This window comes from Halteromyces radiatus, assembly GCF_025201355.1.
Source record: "Halteromyces radiatus strain CBS 162.75 chromosome Unknown BX664scaffold_11, whole genome shotgun sequence".
NCBI classification, from domain to species: Eukaryota; Fungi; Mucoromycota; class Mucoromycetes; order Mucorales; family Cunninghamellaceae; genus Halteromyces; species Halteromyces radiatus.
Window position 1 is genome coordinate 134,782 of NW_026251697.1, and position 17,734 is coordinate 152,515.

Here is a 17,734-nt window from a genome sequence, read left to right on the forward strand (position 1 = left end):
TGTTATCGATCTGTGAGTTCTTTCATTAAATGTTTTCAAATACCCATTTCTTTTTTTCCGTGAGAAAAATAAAGAAAAATGAGCCTATCAGAGAGAAAAATGGATGGTGTTATTTCTTATGCATGTTACCTTTTGAGTGAATCCAATACATCGGTTCACAAGAAAAAGATGATTGGATGCTTGTTTTGCTTTCGATTGATCAAAATTTTTTTTTCCTTTGTCAGCGGGGTGCCAGGCAGCAAGAGTCGTATATGTGAATATTTAAGACCTCTTTGTCACCTATTGCGACTACTGATATTTTTTCTCTTTTTCTTTTTTTTTATTTCAAAAAAAAAAGTTTATTTTTAATTTCAATGGAAACTATTTTGATGATGATTGATGATGATCAAAAATATCTCTTAGTGGATCACAAATGTTAATACCGGGGATTCAAAACACGAACTACCTCTAAAAGACGCTTTTTCTTTTTTTTTTTTTTCTTTTTCTTTCCTTTTGTGTAAATCATGACTTCTATCAGCTCTTCCAATAAAGATCGTCAAGCAGAAATAGATCGTTGTCTTGAATTGATATCACCAAGTGCCTCAGATGAATCAAAGTTTGTAGGTATGCTATTATTACCTCGACTATTGAAACAAGACGATCATGATTCTATACAATATGTTTTTGACCGTATGAACTTTAAATTCATTGAACGACTACTACGAACAAGTAAGTTATATATATATACAACTAGAAATTTATTTTGTTTTATCTTAGATCAACAGCAAGTCAATAGTGAAGTACCTGATCATGTACTTAAGGAAATAGCTGTCAACATTTTAGCTTGTTTTGCTCATTATGAAACTATGGCACCCACACAATCTATGATAGATCGTATCCCAGCACTCTCTATCATATTGACACCAAAGTAAGTTTGTTTTTAAAAAAATCGATTTCTTTTTTTTTTTTTGACTTTTTTTTCCTTCTTTTTTAGTGATACAACCGACACCACAAAAGAAGTACTTCATATATTAATCAATGTATCAACAACAAAAGAAGGATTAGTGAAAATGTTGGATCCTGATGTTTTGAAAAACATCTTTGAAGTATTTGCTAATACTGAAACAAGTAAGTTCTTCATTCTTCTTTCTTGAATCATACTCATCGTTATTTATATTGGATAGGTAAAGAAGAACGAGAGTTATGCACTCAGTTATTATTACAAACATATACTCGGTCGTTTCAACTGTTGGAAACAAAGCAAATACCAAGTTTGACATCAGCATTGAAATATTCATTACAATCCACCACCCTCCCTATTACAGCATCATTATTCAATCATACTCAAGATAAGCTCAAGATGGATAGTTTGACATTATTATATCATATTATGATGAGTGCATCAAGTCAATGGATGCAAGCATTGAAACGAGATTGGCAGGGTACAACAAAAAAAAATACAATGGATAAATTTCTGGAAAATATGCGAATGGGTTTACGACAAGTACTTGGTAGCAAATTAGGCGATAGAGTACGTGATCAAGCCATGGTAGTGACATCCAGTCTTTTACGGTATTTTGGACCAGATTGGCTTTTTTCATGGCTCAAACAAACCAGGAAGGCGAAACAAGAACAAAACAAAGGAAAAGGGAAAATGACATCTGGTGCAAGTGAAATGTATCTCAATGCCAACTTTCCTGTCTTGTTGATTCATTTGGTGTCTGTGGAATCAAGGGTGATGTTGGACATGGTACAAGATCATTGGGTGGCCATGCATGGTGGCGATGGTAGTGGACGCATTGTTGAAGTGGATGAAGAAAAGGAGGCTCGGCATTCAATGATGATCCCCGTTTATTTTGAAATCTTGGAATCTGCCATTGAATACTTGGCGGATCAATATGATGAAGAATCCGATAGTGGCATGGACGCTGATGTTTTGCTCAAGATTAGAAAGGCTCTGACTGAAGTGATGGATGTGGTGATGGAACTAGTTAAATTTATGCAAGATACTGCTAACAATGAGGATGAACTGGAAAACAATATGATTGCTCAAGCTAGTATGCGGATCATTGCTCTCTGGTTGGCCGAAGAAGGTTTTGAAATGTGATAAAATTAGTTATTTACAATAGAATCTTTTCTTTTAGTATGATAGTGTATATATATATTATATATAGTTTGGCGATAATCATCGGTTTACTATTTTTTTTTTTTTTTTTTTTGTGATTATAATGAATTTGCATTTAGAATTGTATCAATCTTAATAAATCATCATCTCAAGAATTCAAACATATACGTACACTATATTTTTATTTTATCGTTCTATCAAATGAAGCATCTTAGACAGATAAAAAGTAATATTTTTTTTTTTTTATGTATAGGTGACATTACCCAATCCAGAAATCAATACATATGTCTATGCACTTTCCACTCTCATTGTTCCAGTGACCTCCTTTCTCCCTTTGGCGTTTTCGAGCGTGGGATTGACAAAATCCTTTTTTTTTTTTTTTTACACCATTGTCTTATTCCTTTTCTCACTTGCATTCATTCGTCATCCGATCGTCACTCTAGGAACCATCATCGGAATCAAGGAGCCATCATCGGAATCAATCTAGACATAGTCATCACAGGAACCATCACAAGCATCACATAGACACCTTCAAAGATATCATCACCCTCCTATGATGATCATCATCTTACATTAAAATAAAAATAACAATCCATTATGATATTTTACAGTATTTTAAATAATAATATCGAACAGTATGGTCAAATCAATGATAATAATGTTTATTCATCTGATGAACACATGTGAAAAAATATATATAAGAGCTAACACAATGACAATGATAAATCACGGGAACAACAGTAAATAAATGGATAGAAAGGTATATATATAAATAAAAAAAAAGGGGGTATGTACAAAAAAGGAAAGACGACCTGAATGGGATAACATAGGTTCATTCTTCTTCTTCTTGAATTGTTTCCATGGGTGAGACAGCAATTGAACTTGTCCAAGACCATCGTTGATATCGTCTAGGTAGTACATCTTCCTCTTCATCTGTATCATCATCTTCATCATATTGATGATGGAGTGATAGGAAGGATGTATTTCGATGGTGGTAGGGTTGTTCTTGAACTGGACGATCCTTTATCAATGTTGTGGTAGTATTCTTCATTGATGATGATGATGATGTTGTCGTTGTCGTTGTGGTTGTTGATCGTTTAGTTCTGTAAGCATCGAAAAAAGCTTTCAAACTAGATGTTTTTTGTGGATAGATTTCTGTAAAAAAGTGGATTGAAGAAGGATGAAGCATGGATTCCATGATGAATTTATATTATAGATAAAAAAAAAAAAGAAAAAAAGAAAATGGAAAAAAAAGAAATCAAACATCCGTTCATTGTTTTATAGGAAAAAAAAAGAAAGAAATAAAAGGTCAAATGATCTTCAAAAGGAAAAAAAAAGAAAGCTTCGCCATGGGGCATGACAATCATTCCTTGGCGCAGCCTGAATTGGATCCCAAGTGCAGTAAGAAAAAAAAAAAATTAACCGGTGACGGGGTTGCAATCCGAATGACGTTCTTTTGCAATTTTCTCTCTCTCTCTCTTTTTTTTTTTTTTTTTTTTTTTCCTTTTCCTCTTTTTCTTTCATACGCGTCTCCTTACCATTCTTCATCAGCATAATGTCAGCACCTATGGATGTAGACGAAGTACCACTACTTCAGGAACAAGAACAACAACAACCAGAACAAGAACAAGAGGAGCAACAACAACAACAACAAATAACTCCCAAAGGAAAAGGGAAGGAAAAGGATGCTTCAGAGAAACAACGTTTTGAAGTGAAAAAGGTACATTTCATATATTTGATTGGTTTTACCTTGATATTCATTCATATTTCTTTTTCTTTATTTCTTTTTTTTTTATAGTGGAATGCTGTAGCTTTATGGGCTTGGGGTAAATAAACCAAAACGATTCAATTTACCATTCTTATCGATCTCTCTTTTTCTTTTTTTTTTCTTCTTCATAGATATTGTGGTTGATAACTGTGCTATTTGTAGAAATCATATTATGGACTTGTGTAATTGAAAATAGATATTTTGATCTATATTTTTTTTTCTTCAATATTACTTTGGTAGACTTACATACTCTTTGTTTAATAGGTATAGAATGTCAGGCAAATCAAGCTTCCGCTACTTCCGAAGAATGTACTGTTGCTTGGGGTGTTTGTAATGTAAGTATCATTGAATATGATATAAAAAGAAAAACTAACTGATTTATTCTATATTATTTTTATTTTAGCATGCATTTCATTTTCATTGTATCTCTCGTTGGTTGAAAAGTCGTCAAGTATGTCCTTTGGATAATCGTGAATGGGAATGGCAAAAGTAAGTGAACACAACCTATTAAATAAATGGAAATATACCTAACTGTTATTCTTTCTATAGATACGGACGATAAATATGGGGCTTTTTATCAATATCCAATACTGTCAACGACTCCTTTATATCACATCATTCCTTGTCTTCATCTCCTTTTCCGCTATGTGTATATCGATCACTCTTTCCTTTTTTTTTTTAACTTTACCCTTCATCATTCTTTTGTCTTTTCCCACAATCGCTATATGACTCTTGTAGGATAGTTTGACATTATTTCCTAGTTTTTTTTTTGTTTGAGTTCTTCCTTTTCAACATTTTTATTATTATTACTCGTTAGACTTTGACTAGTATCATTTTCAAATAATAATAAAAACAATATACAAAAAAATATATATATGTGGCTAAAACAGATTTATTACTACATCAAATACAGATTATCATGATACTATCTATTATATATATGTATATATAAAGAAGGGAATCCTATCATCGTAACATCCGTAGATATGCCAGGAACAGAGCACCACCACCAGTCAATGTGCCGATAAAGTATTGTAAGATTTGGAACTTGATGGCTTCCATCTGTGTACGTAGTCCTGCCAATTCACTTTCAATCCTTGCTTCAGTTTCCTTGATCTTGATTTCTTGAGCACTTGTTTCGTCCCTCCATCGTCCTTTTTCCAAATGCATATCCACCCGTACATTAGCTTGTGTTCGATTCACCTCTTCCATCAGTTTTTGTCGTATCATTTCCAATTCACCTTGAAGTCGTTCATTTTCCGCTCGCATCAAGGCATATTCGTTTCTCTCCATAAATTGTACTTCACTCCGTAGTTGGACGAAATCCACCGTTCGTGCATACATCGTCTATAGTTTATTGTTGTCAAATATATATTTATAAGGAGTAGAGTGGTTTTTTTTTTTTACCTTGTCGAATTCTGCCTTATTCACTGTATTATCAGTCAAGTTCGCCATACTATCCAATAAAAAAAAAAAAGAGAGAAATAAGGACCATACAAGATGTAGGTTACTGAATTCACTGTTTTTTACCTTTCGGAAATAACTTTTTGTAAAGCAACCATGACTGCTTGACTTTGCTCGGTCGAAAAGCCCTTTTCTTCCAAATGGTGGACTAACTTGTACGAATCAAAATGATACTGTTGTTGTGACTTGAGGATACTTGTTGAGAAAAAGCGGCTTGTCTTTCCTAATGAGACTTGATGACGACAAGCTTGTTGATCCACCCAAAGTGAGAAAGAAAAGATAAAAGAAAATAGTGTTATTAATGAAGGTATGATTAAAAAAAAAAACATGAAGACAGTATTCTTTTTATTTTCAGTTGACATTACCTTGACGAAGCAGAGTAGATGTTATCATATGAAAAGTGACCACGTTGAGTGAATAAATGACGAAGAGAAAAAAAATGTGGAGGGAAAAAAAAGAAAAAGATGCCCAAGTGCATAAAAAAAAGGGCATCTTTTTTCACCCTCCATTTCGGTGGTTGAAAAGAAGAAATGGAAAATGATTAGTGTGATGATCAACTAAATATCATTTGTATATGTGCACTTATCAAAAAAAAAAAAAAAAAAAGATCCAAGAAACAATAAAGACAGGAAGACGCAAGAACAGACAACCAGAGGCACAGCAAGACCAAGAACAACGAGGAAAACGGGGAAACAAGAATCAATATTATGTCACATGTGACCAGGCGACCGGAAAAAAGAAGACACCAACAACGAAGCGGCCAAAAAGAAGCAAGTAACTTTTTTTTGATTTTTTGGTTTTTGAATATTTTTTTTTTGTTTTTGTTGAAGAAAGAGAAAATAAAAAAAAAAGGTGCCTTTTATATCGTTTTTTTTTTCCTCCAATCACATTGGAGTTGTCAAATAATGATGATTATTCTATTAAATCAAATCAATCATCCAATCATTATATGTCATAAACTAGAATATAGAATGCCTAGTTATCAAATGATGAATGTCATGAATATCTAGGAAAGAATCCATCCCTTTTTACCAAGATATATTCAAAAGAAATGAAAGCAGTATGAGAATCAAGGAGGGAGGATGATGCCAACGAATAAGTACATTTTCATTTATTTTTTCTTCTTCGAATACGTTGACTTTGAGCAAGAAATGGTTATCAGACAAAAGCTTGGGATTCGGCTCACTATTGTCCTTTTTCTTTTTTTCTTTATTTGTATTTTAAGGTGATGACTTGGATAAATACATTTCTCTTACTTCTCGCGCCTATGAGTAAGCTGTCGCACCATTTTATTGTAATTTGATTTGCTAACTCGAGACGACAGCGGTTATTGAAATTACTAAGCATTTCGTTGGTTCGAGAACAAAAGTCCCTCTTCCCCTTTTTTTTTTCTTTTTTTTTCTTTTTTCTTTTTTCTTTTTTTTCTTTTCTTTTATGGCCTATATTACACGCCGTTTTTTTCATATGACTAAATCTTTAAATCAAGTATACGATTATCTTGTTATTGGTGGTGGTTCCGGTGGTCTTGCCTCTGCTCGTCGTGCTAGTGGGATCCATGGTGCCAAAGTGGCCCTTGTAGAAGCTCAACATCGTTTAGGTGGTACTTGTGTCAATGTGGGTTGTGTACCTAAGAAGGTCATGTGGAATGCAGGTAAACAAAAAAAAAAAAAAAAAAAAAGGACGGAAACGGTAATAGTTCTTATATTTCTTTTTTTTTTCTGTTGGACAGCCTCGATTGCCGAAGCTTTACGGGATGCTAAACAATATGGATATGAAAACCAAGATAAACCTGCAAGCATTAATTGGAATGTGATCAAACAGAAACGGGATGCCTATGTAAAACGATTGAATGGGATTTATGAACGTAATCTCGGAAATGATAAAGTAGATCATATTCAAGGCTTTGCTAGCTTTATCGATAAGAATACCATTCAAGTTCAACCTACAGAGGGTGACGCTATTCAAGTTCAAGCTAAGAATATATTGATTGCTCCAGGTAAATATATATATATATATATATATAAGATGATGGATTGAACTCATTGTTTTTGTTATCTATATATAGGAGGTCATCCAGTGATGCCTAATATCCCAGGTGCTGAACTTGCTATCAACTCTGATGGCTTTTTCGATTTGGAAGAACAACCTAAACGTGTGGCAGTGATTGGTACTGGTTATATTGGTATTGAATTGGCTGGTATCTTCAACACTTTGGGTAGTCATACAACTGTATTTTCTCGTACTCAACAAATCTTGCGGAACTTTGATCCCATCATCAAGGACAATTTATTAAAGGAAATGCAATCCGTAGGTGTGGATTTTGCTTTCGATACCAAGGTCAAGGCATTGAAACGCAAAGATGATAAAAGTATTGAAATTGAATATGAATCAGCTGGTCAACCTGCGACTTTGAATGTGGATTGTGTATTATGGGCTACTGGTCGTGATCCTAATGTACAAGGATTGAATCTAACTGCTGCTGACGTCAAATCAACTGAACGTGGTCATATTCTTGTAGATGAATATCAAAATACATCTGTACCTGGTCTTTATGCTTTGGGTGATGTTTGTGGACGTGAAGAATTGACTCCAGGTAATATATATATATAGAGTATATATGTATTGTATTGACTTTTTTTTTTTTTTTTTTTTTGGTTATCTAGTTGCTATTGCGGCAGGTCGAAAATTGGCTGATCGTTTGTTTGGAGGACCACAATTCAAGGAATCCAAATTGGATTACAATAATATTCCTACTGTTGTTTTCTCACATCCTACAGCAGGTACTCTTGGTTTGACAGAACCTGAAGCACGTGAACAATATGGTGATGAAAATGTCAAGGTATATACTTCCAAATTTGTCAATATGTACTTTGCTATGTTGGAACATAAGGAACCTACAGCTTATAAACTAGTGGTGGTTGGCAAGGAAGAAAAAGTGGTTGGTGTTCATTTATTGGGTCGTGGTAGTGATGAAATCTTACAAGGTTTTGGTGTGGCTGTACGTATGGGTGCTACCAAGAAAGATTTTGATAACTGTGTGGCTATTCATCCTACTGCTGCTGAAGAATTGGTAAGAAGAACAAAATTGTGTCTTAATATAATTTTACTTACTTTTTTTTTTCTTTTTTTTTTTTTCCTCTTATAATAGGTGACTATGCGATAAATGAATGAATTTGATTTTATTTTAGTCATTGTAGATTTAGATTTGTATTTCAATAAACAACTTCTTTGGTTTTGACATTTTTTTTTTTTTATTTTTATCATTGTTACTATTTTTGATGATGATCCATCCCTTTGGATGAAGTAGAATTTGGAGGTCAGATCCGAGGCGGTGTGTATTATGTGTGTGTGTATGTTTCAGGCTGATTTTTTTTTTCTCTTTTGTTATTTTGTCGGTTCCTTTTTTTTTTTTTTTTCTTTTTATCTTATTGATTCCTCTATTATACCATCTTCTTCTACGGATCTATTACAAAACAAGAAACCTTGATCATAATGGCAGTAGATAAGTGTTGTTTCTTTGTATCATTACGGAAAGCGACTTTTACTATCTTTACTCTTGATTTTCTTTATGGTCTCATATTTGCAATTATCTCCATTGCTCGTCAACCAGGTAAGACAAGATATCTTTTTTTTTTTGACAGTCTTACTTAATTTTTATTGTTTTATTTAGCTTTCTCTGTGACCTTTGGTTCTCCTGGTGTCTTGTGGATCTCTGTCTTGTTACACTTTGCATATGCTTTCTGGAGTCTATTTGGCATTTACCTAATAGTTAAGGTAATACGAATAATAAAATCTATATATATATATGTGTGTGTTTTCGGTTATAAGGGACAATGACATTTATAAAAAGAAAAAGAGAAACTCATTCATTTATTCACTTTTATATATAGGCTTCAGGAAAATGGTTAGTACGAATACCAACGTTTTACATGATTGCGTGTGGTTCTATGGGATTCTTACAGTTTCTTCTTTTGGTGGTATCAGGTGTGTTCCGATCGTCTGCTGTGTTATTCTGTCAGGTAGAAACCCAGTGGTCTAATGATACTTGCTCGACGGCGATAACAGTGGCCTATGCTTTCCTTGGTCTATCGTATGTAGTATGGACCGGGCTTCATGTATACTTTTGGTTTGTGGTACAGGCCTTCTCGTTGAAAATGGAAAGTCGTCTAAGGTACTCGGCTCTCAAGGATGCCTATCTAACTGAATGGGATAATCAAATGGATATGAATGGTGGTCATTTACCAAGATCTGGATCCGTGAAAAGTGCTTATAGTGTTATTTAGATCATCCTCGTTTTATTATTTATTTTTATTTTTATTTTTGTAGTATATTTGTATTCTTCATTCTTTTCATACTTCCTCTACTTTCCAACTATGTATATGATTATTTCTCCCCTTGTGATTATTCCATACAATATCAGGGACACACTTTTTCTTTTGATATATATTTAAATAATAAAGGTTATTTTGTATTCCCAATCGTTCAAATAAAAAAAAAATAAACATAGTAAAGACTGCATATGGATGAATAGATGATTTATTTATTTATTTATTTATTTTTTATTGAGAAAAATGAACTAAACTAGAATTAGAATTAAAAAAAAAAAACAAGGCTATCTACATAGGTTGAATAACAAAAGACATATATAAGGTAATGGACATAAAAATACATATATAAAAAAGAAAAAGATTCATCGACTTTCATCAATGAATAAAAACTTGTTCATTTTTCTTGGATTGAAATACCGGAAACGAGGTTGATTCTTTCCATCAAAAGTATTACAGGTTGCTTGAACAAAGGTTTGAATTGGAGGAGACGATCGTTTGGATGATGATGATGATGACGATGATGATATTGATGAAGTGGATGATTGTCGTTGTCGAACGGATGTATGCTTTTTATTGGATGATTTTGCGGATGTTGCTTGTGATGTTGTTGATGAAAAAGAAGAGGAGGGTGATGACAATGTCAACGGTGTCATTGGTGAGGCAAAGGAAATAATGGAAAGCGTTTGTGATGAGAGTCCTGTTACTGGTTTTTTCCCTAGTTGTTGTTGTGTTGTCATTGTTGGATAAGCATGGAAGGAAGATGTTGATGATTTTGTTGTTGTTGATAATGATGGTGATGAAGAGGATGATGATGATGATGCAGTTGTTGTTGTTGAACGAGAATGTTTCCTAGAATAGAGTCGATGTCGTCGTACTTCCATATGTAAAAAATCAGCCACTTGAATCCAAATCTTAGTACCTACTTTGCCCTCTGGTGTCCTTTCCAATACATTCAAAGCACGTTCCAATTGTTTTTCCAAAAATCCAAACCCTTCGCAGCTAGGAATACCATGCATCATGACCTGAAGAAGAGAATCATCTTGAATAATTGTTCGATAAATATCTAATGCCATAGTAAGAATCCGACCCACCCTATAGAGTTCAAATAAATCAAATGCACATCGAATTGTAGATTGGATACATTTTGCCAAGAGATCAAGTTGATCCAGAGCTGCACGGATGCATACATTCAATGATGCCAAAGCAGATTGACTTGGTCGCCCATCACCAACATCGGGAGTAAATAGTCTGTGAAGGATGATTCTACTTGCATTGTATTCCAAATTAATTCTTGCTCTTGCTAATTCCATGTCGTTATTGTATTGTTTATCGCCATGAATAGAATTGGTTTCTGTCATAGTTTCCAATGATTTCATACATGTTGGTACACGATCATAAACTTCATTCAATTGAGCATCAAAATCAATCAATTGTTCACTTGTCAATTCAGAGTCTTGTTCATACATCGTAGTGATAATATCAGTTTGAATGCGCCAAAGAGCTAGTGTATGGGAATGTACCAGAATTGGAATGTCACTTTCATCCATATCTTGTTCAAATACCAAAGGGAAATCTACTTGATCATAACGTTGATTGGGTAACTGCAGTAAAGGAGTGATTCTAGGTAAACCAGTTGTCCAATGAGAAAAGTCGATTTGCCAAACATACCACCAAAGTCTAGTATCCAATTCCAAAGCATAATCATCATCATCATTATCGTTGTTGTTTGATTCTTCCTGTTCTTCTTGTTGTATATTGTTGATAGAATCTACATCATCATTGTTGGCTAGCATACGTGGATAAATATGAAGTTGTTGTAACAAAGAGACAGCTAATCCACCATAATGTTGTCGTCGACTTGGTTCAGCACGTACACATAAAAAGGTCAAGGCTATTACAGTGAATCGATCAGGTGTATCAAACGACTGCGCCAAAGCATCACGAGCACGATTGAAAAAGAATTCTTCTTGTTCATGAACCATATCAGGATCATGTAAAAAGTGTTGTAAACCAGGTGAGCAGTCATGATGATGAGTGACGACGTGACGAAAGATCATGGAACAGAGAGCATTCACAATCAGAGTATCTTGAGGGGAGTCTTGTAGAGTATACCATTTCATAAATTCTTGTCGTTGAAGAACAGGCGTATAACGTACCCAACAAGTAAAATAGGCTTCCACACATGAATCAGCTATTTGTCGTAAGGTGATGATACCATGATGACTTGAATGAGGATGAATTGCTTGACCCAAAAAACCAACTAGAACCTTATCATTGGCAGGTACCGCTTTGCAGGATTTGTTGCGATAAAGAACAACACTATCTCGACGATTGGATGAGTCAATATTAAAAGATGAATTTTGTGTGACATTGGATGAAGGACTACAAGATAATTGTGCAAAGGCATCGACAAGAGAGCGTAACTCGGAGGCAGTTGATATATTGGCTTCCATATGAATCCCGGTCTCTGTATATGATAAACGAAACCTGGACAATGCTGCGTGAATGGCTTCCAATTCCCACCTAGGTAAAGGTTGTTGTTGTTGTTGTTGTTGTTGTTGTTGTTGTTGTTGTTGTTGTTGTTGTTGTTGTTGTTGTTCAGGACATTGTGGTGTGGATGGTAAATTCATGGTAATTGAAGAGCATGTTGAGAGGGAAGGTGAATATGGATGTACGGCCTGTTTCAATTCGTCTTCCTGTTGTTGCTGTTGTTGTTGTTCAAGTTGAATATCTTTTGAAAATGTTGTTTCGTGTAAAGATTGATCCGAAAGGGAATCTACCATTTGTTCAGGCTTTGTGGAGAAAAGTGAAAAAGGTTCAGTGGAGGTAGAAAAAGGCCAAAAGTTATAGTCATTTGTAAAGTCGGTTGAGTCATGCCGTAAGCGTTTGTTGCATCGTCCCAGTGTATCAAAGGGCATGAGAGAATAAGTAATATTGAAGTATAGGAAAAGAAAAAGGGGAGAAAAAAAAAAAAAAGAGTGTGGGGAAAAAAAAAGAATGAGGACAAGTGGGAAAAATGTGATATCAAATCCTTCTGAGTCACCTAAAAAAAAAAAAAAAAAAAAGAATTACCTTTGTACAACATGATTACCCAATAAGGAGAATCCTTCAGATTTGTTCTGTTAACTTTTTTTTTTTATTTCAATAATTCAAACTATGCTATCTATCAAAAATACTCCAATAATCTAATCTAAAACTGTAACATCATCAAAGACGAGAACAATCACTGCATTTTCCGCCATTTGCCTTGATTTCCCGTCTAATCTTGTAACAATCTCCTTGTATGGTATGGCCACATTGAAGTTTACGATGTATAGGAGTAATACATGATCCACAGTCTTGAGAGCATAATCTGGTACATTGATGTCCACATTCGGTAAATAATTTTCTACATTTTTCAGTACAACGAACTTCATCATGTTCATAAGCATGGCATCGTAAAGGACACTTGACAAGAACAATAATAATAGTAATAAAAGTTAATTCCTATTTGATAATCAATTTCCTTTTTTATTTATTACCTGGTGGCCACAATCAAGTACGGTTCCACATGGTCTGCTGCATCCACCCTCTTTGACTTCAGTAAAATCAACAGGCCATCGAACACGAGTCACCACATTATGGATATCACATTTCAATCCAAGTTGAGTACCAATCACATCATCATTCCCATCTTCCATCTTGGATACAATTTCATTCCAAAGGTCACTCTTTTCACATAACAATTTGGCATTACCGAGAATATACATACCCTATCAAAAATAAATAAAATAAAGTAACATTTAATATCAGATGTACAAATCCAAAATAGTCTCTTTTCATATTACAAAACTTCTCCCACACACAATAATATGAACTTACATGTTTTGCTCGGGATAAACCAACGCATACACGATTTGCCACTTTCAAGAATCCAATTTGTCCTTGCATATTGCTTCGGACCAAAGATAGAATAATAATCTTGTTTTCTTCACCTTGATATCCATCCACACTGCTTACATGGATTGCCGAGGTGTCACAATCAACACGTCGCTCAGCTTGTAATTGTTTCTTGATGATTGAGCGTTGACCAGCATACATAGTAATGATTGTAATATCTTGTGGATTATAACCTTGCATTAACAAATACCAACTGAGCTTTGCTGCCATGGACGCCTCATGAAGATTAGTTTTCGATGCTGTATCCACCATACTTTCTTCCAATTCTTCATGAGCCAAAAAATACACATTTCGTTGCATACCACGGACTGAAGGATATTTGCTAACATCAACATGATCATGAAGTGGAGGATTGCTATAAATTGGATCAATCAACGTACGAATCTCAGGTCGCATACGTCTTTGGTGAGATAGTCGTGTATAAGGTAGTTCATTGTTTACTAATCGTTCAAATAGAGATACATTCAAATGGTGTTGCTCCGATAAAGCATGGACAGCAGTACTTGGTCGAAGTTGTTGGTGATCACTAAAGTATCAAAAAAAAAAAAAAAGGAAAGTCAGATCAAAATGATTTCTATTGACAATTCTTTTTTTTTTTTTTTTTTTTGGGATTTGTCATCACTTACCCGATCAGGATCAGATGTTGTAAAGAAGAAACCAGTGCTGTTACTATGTGTGATTCCAACATTTCGGCTGCTTCTTCTACTACCATAATGGATGGTTTGATTTCTTCTAACAAATCATGATACTTTGCCTAAAACAAGTAAATAAAATATAACAAATGAGTGTTTTAGAGATGAGTACTACAAATAATTCACGATCTTTTGGTAATATATTACCGCTGCTGTACTGGTCATTCCAACAACACGATTTGCACGACATATCTGAGCATCATTCAAAACATTGATCCGTCGGATTTCTGCACTGACTTGATTGTATTGTCGTACCAAAGCTATAATTTCTTTTTCCATCGATTGATTGCGTAAGTTTGCCCATTTCTTGTGTGCCTTCAATCGAACAGTAAGAGGCCATAGAGTCACATCATCATCCTTCATCCATCGTTCCAGCACTTGATGTTTTTCCGTCATGTCAATATCATCATCATTCATCCGTTCTTCTTTATCATCAAAAAAGCTAAAGTCTGTTGTAAATTCACGTTCCAATTTTGCGCTTTCTGTTTTCTTGTAATTGATGACTTTGCGATCGTTCGTTTTATTGTTCATTCCTCCAGCCATTGCATTTCCAAAGAAAAGATCTTTCACGGATGTCACATTATCATTTGATTCCTTTTTATAGGCCCGCCCAATATTGATGAACCGATTATTCTTGTTTCCACGTAGATCTTCATCCCGGTAGTTTGCTGCTAGTTCTTGAACTTCATCTTCATCAATGTAATCTTGTTCATCATCGTTTTCAAATACTAATCCTTTTTGTTGTTCCAGTAAAGCATCCTTCAATTCATCAGCATAAGAAAACATGACACCCTGTTCATTGATATATTCGATAGCATCACGAAGCCATATTTCCACTGGATTGATAGGTTTCTCTTCTTCCTGAGGAAAATGATTTGGGTTGCCTTGCATCCAATCAAGAGAATTCGTTGTGTTTCCTTGTCGTTTCCCTTTTCCAAACTTTTTCTCACCGTTTCGACTATTGGATAATGGCGCTGTTGCTGGTTGTGGTGTAACAACCCATGCATCATCATCGTCGTTGTCCAAAGTATTCTTTTTTGAAGACGATTTGTTTCTTTTGTCTTCTCGTTCACCCATACGTTTTAAACTATCCAATTGTCGAGGTCGTAGTAATTTGTGCCTTGTCAAAAATTCCAATGTCACGCATGGTTCTTCATATAATTCCATGATCAATGTATCAATACGTTTGCCAATTTCATCCCTTTTTCGGTAAAGTCGACCTGCACCGCGAGTATTCAATTCAGTCTTGCGTAATTCATAGATCAGGTTGTCCTTGAGTAATTCAGATTTTGATCTCCCCCCCACACGAACGATACGGTCTTCAAAATTGAAAATATGTTCCAAAAATTGATCCAAAGCTGTTTCATCATCATCATCATCATATAAAAAAAGAAATGAGACTTTTCATATCCATAATACTTGCATTTTTGCTATTTTTCTTTGTCAATATACATACCATGATTTGTTTGACAAATACAAACTATAGGTCCAGCAACATTGTCTAAATTACTTAGAAGAACCTTCATAGCATAAGTACCAACAAAAGTTTTACCAGTACCAGGTGGGCCTACAAAAAAAAGAAAAGAAATACCAGAAATTAAAGATTAGAATCTCATGATCCATTGATATCCCTTTTTTTTTTTTTTTTTTTTTTTTAATTACCTTGAATGATGGCAAGATCGTTTGATAATATGGTTTGTAAAGCATCCACTTGAGTCTTGTCCATGCCAATATCGTATGGTGGCCAAGTACCCATAATATCCACAGGTTTCAATTTCCCTAATCTTTTATTCTTTGTCGAAGTATCCAAATCATAATAACGTTTGATGGATGCATAATATGGTATACGGACGTCCTTGTCAACATCAACCAAGTAAGGCTTGAAAGGTAAATCGTCCACAGGTATCTCCTTCATCACGTTAAGAATATGACGGTAAGCTAGATAATAATAATAATAAAGAATGATGATGATGATGATGAGTCATGATGGTATTGACAATAACCCACTCTTCTTCTTTTTTTTTTTTTTCCTTACCTTCAAAATAACCTTCAGTGGCCTCCAGCTATTCCAATATATAAAATAGAGTCAGTTTTTCATTTATCATAATGAAAATTCGAAATTTTACCATAACATAAGTATCTTGATCTGTAGAAGTTGGATCACCAAAACCAAGAGGATCTTCATCGTTATCCCTTTCCAAACAAATATCAATCATATATTCAAATCGACTTGAGCCTTTCATTGGTTCCTCCCCTCTTTGGACTACAGTTGCAATCTTGAGATCCTTTTCAAAATTATCTTTGGATAAAAGCACTATCGAACCTTCAATCAGACGTTTGGATGTTGGCCATGATATACGCACAGTGTAAGGAAGACGGAAGCTAATACGATATAGTATTTGACGAGATCCATATACAAGCGCGTTCAATTGTACCTAAAAAAAAAAAAAAAAGTGTTAATAATAATAAAAAAAAAGATATTTCATACTATATAAAATATAACTTACTCGTTCATAAATTCGATAGTTTTGAGGATGATGAACTGGAGGATCAGAAGTAGGTAGATCACCAAAGAGATCTGTATGTTTATCAAGAGAGAGCGTAGATCGATAACCTTGGACTGCTTTCTGTAAAGGAATAAGACTATCTTGACGCATCAGTTCAAAATGAGTAGCTAGATAATGATCAACAGATTGATATGGACCATTGACACAATTGACAGGAACGTTGGGTAAGAAGCCATCTTGTCGTTCTTCAAGTTCATTGTAATAAGTAGACGGATATAAAACATCATCAGCCAAAGGAATAACAGGTTTATGTCGAAATAGCGTAAAGTCAGTAACTGGAGCAAAAATAGGTTCATCACCAGCAATATCCGTGTTTAACTTGAACGAAGTTGTGATCAATGGTTCAGAGGTTACATTGTAATTGTCTATATTAATGTCGTTATCACGGTAACTGTATTTAGAAGTGGAGGACTGTCCATATGCTTCTGTTCCCCATGTCGGTTCAACAGAGTTCCAACTAGCCTCATTATTCAAAGTCCAAAGGTGATCTTGGGATGCTTTTTGTCGAAAATCAAACTTGTTTCCCCTTGTACGTGCTTTTGGCTTTTCCACAGAAGATACTAGTACTTGTTCTGTCGTAAGATTTAAAGTTGCATTGACAACATTCGGTTCACTGACAAACAAAAAAAAAAAAAAAAAAAAAAAAAAAAAAAAAAGTCATATTGTCAATCACCTCTTCTCCTGTTTTCATTCTCTTTGTTTTCTCTAACACATTGTTGTCCCCACCTTGTCAATTCCCAATCAAAATCCTGTGGTGGCACTTGTTGGTTTGTTCGCCGACGTGATCCTGACATTTGCTGTTCCAGAAAAATGTTGGAAAGAGGAAAGGGAAACAAAACAATGAAACACTTAAAAATTTAAATAAATGTAGG

The 17,734-nt window shown here is 34.5% G+C and overlaps 6 protein-coding genes across 6 annotated transcripts; 3 read left to right on the plus strand and 3 right to left on the minus strand.

The window, feature by feature from the left end:
• Positions 1–503: 503 nt before the first annotated feature.
• BX664DRAFT_270593 (Neurochondrin-domain-containing protein) lies at positions 504–4,365 on the plus strand (the record flags this gene model as incomplete). Its single annotated transcript, XM_051541107.1, has 8 exons — positions 504–603; positions 757–907; positions 974–1,107; positions 1,164–2,072; positions 3,772–3,824; positions 3,903–3,930; positions 4,137–4,207; positions 4,276–4,365. 8 exons carry the CDS (start codon positions 504–506, stop codon positions 4,363–4,365), a joined length of 1,536 nt encoding a protein of 511 aa, XP_051395969.1.
• Positions 4,366–4,748: 383 nt separating this feature from the next.
• On the minus strand, positions 4,749–5,931 carry BX664DRAFT_343345 (uncharacterized protein). Its single transcript, XM_051547288.1, has 4 exons — positions 5,702–5,931; positions 5,403–5,583; positions 5,280–5,328; positions 4,749–5,219 (listed from the first exon to the last, which is right to left on the minus strand). The coding sequence occupies exons 1-4, from the start codon at positions 5,826–5,828 to the stop codon at positions 4,839–4,841; spliced, it is 738 nt and encodes a 245-aa protein (XP_051395970.1). The 5' UTR covers positions 5,829–5,931; the 3' UTR covers positions 4,749–4,838.
• Positions 5,932–6,730: 799 nt separating this feature from the next.
• On the plus strand, positions 6,731–8,578 carry BX664DRAFT_343348 (uncharacterized protein). The gene is made up of 5 exons (XM_051547289.1): positions 6,731–6,987; positions 7,066–7,332; positions 7,402–7,929; positions 8,000–8,406; positions 8,485–8,578. The coding sequence occupies exons 1-5, from the start codon at positions 6,771–6,773 to the stop codon at positions 8,497–8,499; spliced, it is 1,434 nt and encodes a 477-aa protein (XP_051395971.1). The 5' UTR covers positions 6,731–6,770; the 3' UTR covers positions 8,500–8,578.
• A 164-nt stretch (positions 8,579–8,742) lies between these two features.
• On the plus strand, positions 8,743–9,817 carry BX664DRAFT_343349 (uncharacterized protein). The gene is made up of 3 exons (XM_051547290.1): positions 8,743–8,946; positions 9,007–9,110; positions 9,227–9,817. Exons 1-3 carry the CDS (start codon positions 8,829–8,831, stop codon positions 9,617–9,619), a joined length of 615 nt encoding a protein of 204 aa, XP_051395972.1. The 5' UTR covers positions 8,743–8,828; the 3' UTR covers positions 9,620–9,817.
• A 209-nt stretch (positions 9,818–10,026) lies between these two features.
• On the minus strand, positions 10,027–12,294 carry BX664DRAFT_270601 (uncharacterized protein; the record flags this gene model as incomplete). Its single annotated transcript, XM_051541108.1, has 3 exons — positions 10,027–10,361; positions 10,503–11,396; positions 11,460–12,294. The coding sequence occupies 3 exons, from the start codon at positions 12,292–12,294 to the stop codon at positions 10,027–10,029; spliced, it is 2,064 nt and encodes a 687-aa protein (XP_051395973.1).
• A 483-nt stretch (positions 12,295–12,777) lies between these two features.
• On the minus strand, positions 12,778–17,679 carry BX664DRAFT_303884 (RNA helicase). The gene is made up of 11 exons (XM_051542499.1): positions 17,589–17,679; positions 16,803–17,475; positions 16,422–16,730; positions 16,331–16,358; positions 15,958–16,233; positions 15,752–15,862; positions 14,443–15,653; positions 14,230–14,357; positions 13,526–14,129; positions 13,186–13,416; positions 12,778–13,111 (listed from the first exon to the last, which is right to left on the minus strand). The coding sequence occupies exons 1-11, from the start codon at positions 17,654–17,656 to the stop codon at positions 12,872–12,874; spliced, it is 3,879 nt and encodes a 1,292-aa protein (XP_051395974.1). The 5' UTR covers positions 17,657–17,679; the 3' UTR covers positions 12,778–12,871.
• Positions 17,680–17,734: the final 55 nt, after the last annotated feature.

Bases quoted from the DNA above. Each gene is read 5' to 3' on its own strand.
- BX664DRAFT_343349 (XM_051547290.1), top strand. From the start codon at position 8,829: ATGGCAGTAGATAAGTGTTGTTTCTTTGTATCATTACGGAAAGCGACT. The intron at 8,947-9,006 runs GTAAGACAAGAT...TGTTTTATTTAG, and splicing joins CTCCATTGCTCGTCAACCAG to CTTTCTCTGTGACCTTTGGT. The intron at 9,111-9,226 runs GTAATACGAATA...TTTTATATATAG, and splicing joins GCATTTACCTAATAGTTAAG to GCTTCAGGAAAATGGTTAGT.
- BX664DRAFT_343345 (XM_051547288.1), bottom strand. From the start codon at position 5,828: ATGCCCTTTTTTTTATGCACTTGGGCATCTTTTTCTTTTTTTTCCCTC. The intron at 5,329-5,402 runs GTAAAAAACAGT...TTTATTGGATAG, and splicing joins CAAAAAGTTATTTCCGAAAG to TATGGCGAACTTGACTGATA. The intron at 5,220-5,279 runs GTAAAAAAAAAA...AATAAACTATAG, and splicing joins ATAAGGCAGAATTCGACAAG to ACGATGTATGCACGAACGGT.
- BX664DRAFT_303884 (XM_051542499.1), bottom strand. From the start codon at position 17,656: ATGTCAGGATCACGTCGGCGAACAAACCAACAAGTGCCACCACAGGAT. The intron at 16,731-16,802 runs GTAAGTTATATT...TTTTTTTTTTAG, and splicing joins ACTATCGAATTTATGAACGA to GTACAATTGAACGCGCTTGT. The intron at 13,112-13,185 runs GTAATAAATAAA...GTTCTTGTCAAG, and splicing joins TACTTGATTGTGGCCACCAG to TGTCCTTTACGATGCCATGC.
- BX664DRAFT_343348 (XM_051547289.1), top strand. From the start codon at position 6,771: ATGGCCTATATTACACGCCGTTTTTTTCATATGACTAAATCTTTAAAT. The intron at 7,333-7,401 runs GTAAATATATAT...ATCTATATATAG, and splicing joins GAATATATTGATTGCTCCAG to GAGGTCATCCAGTGATGCCT. The intron at 7,930-7,999 runs GTAATATATATA...TTGGTTATCTAG, and splicing joins ACGTGAAGAATTGACTCCAG to TTGCTATTGCGGCAGGTCGA.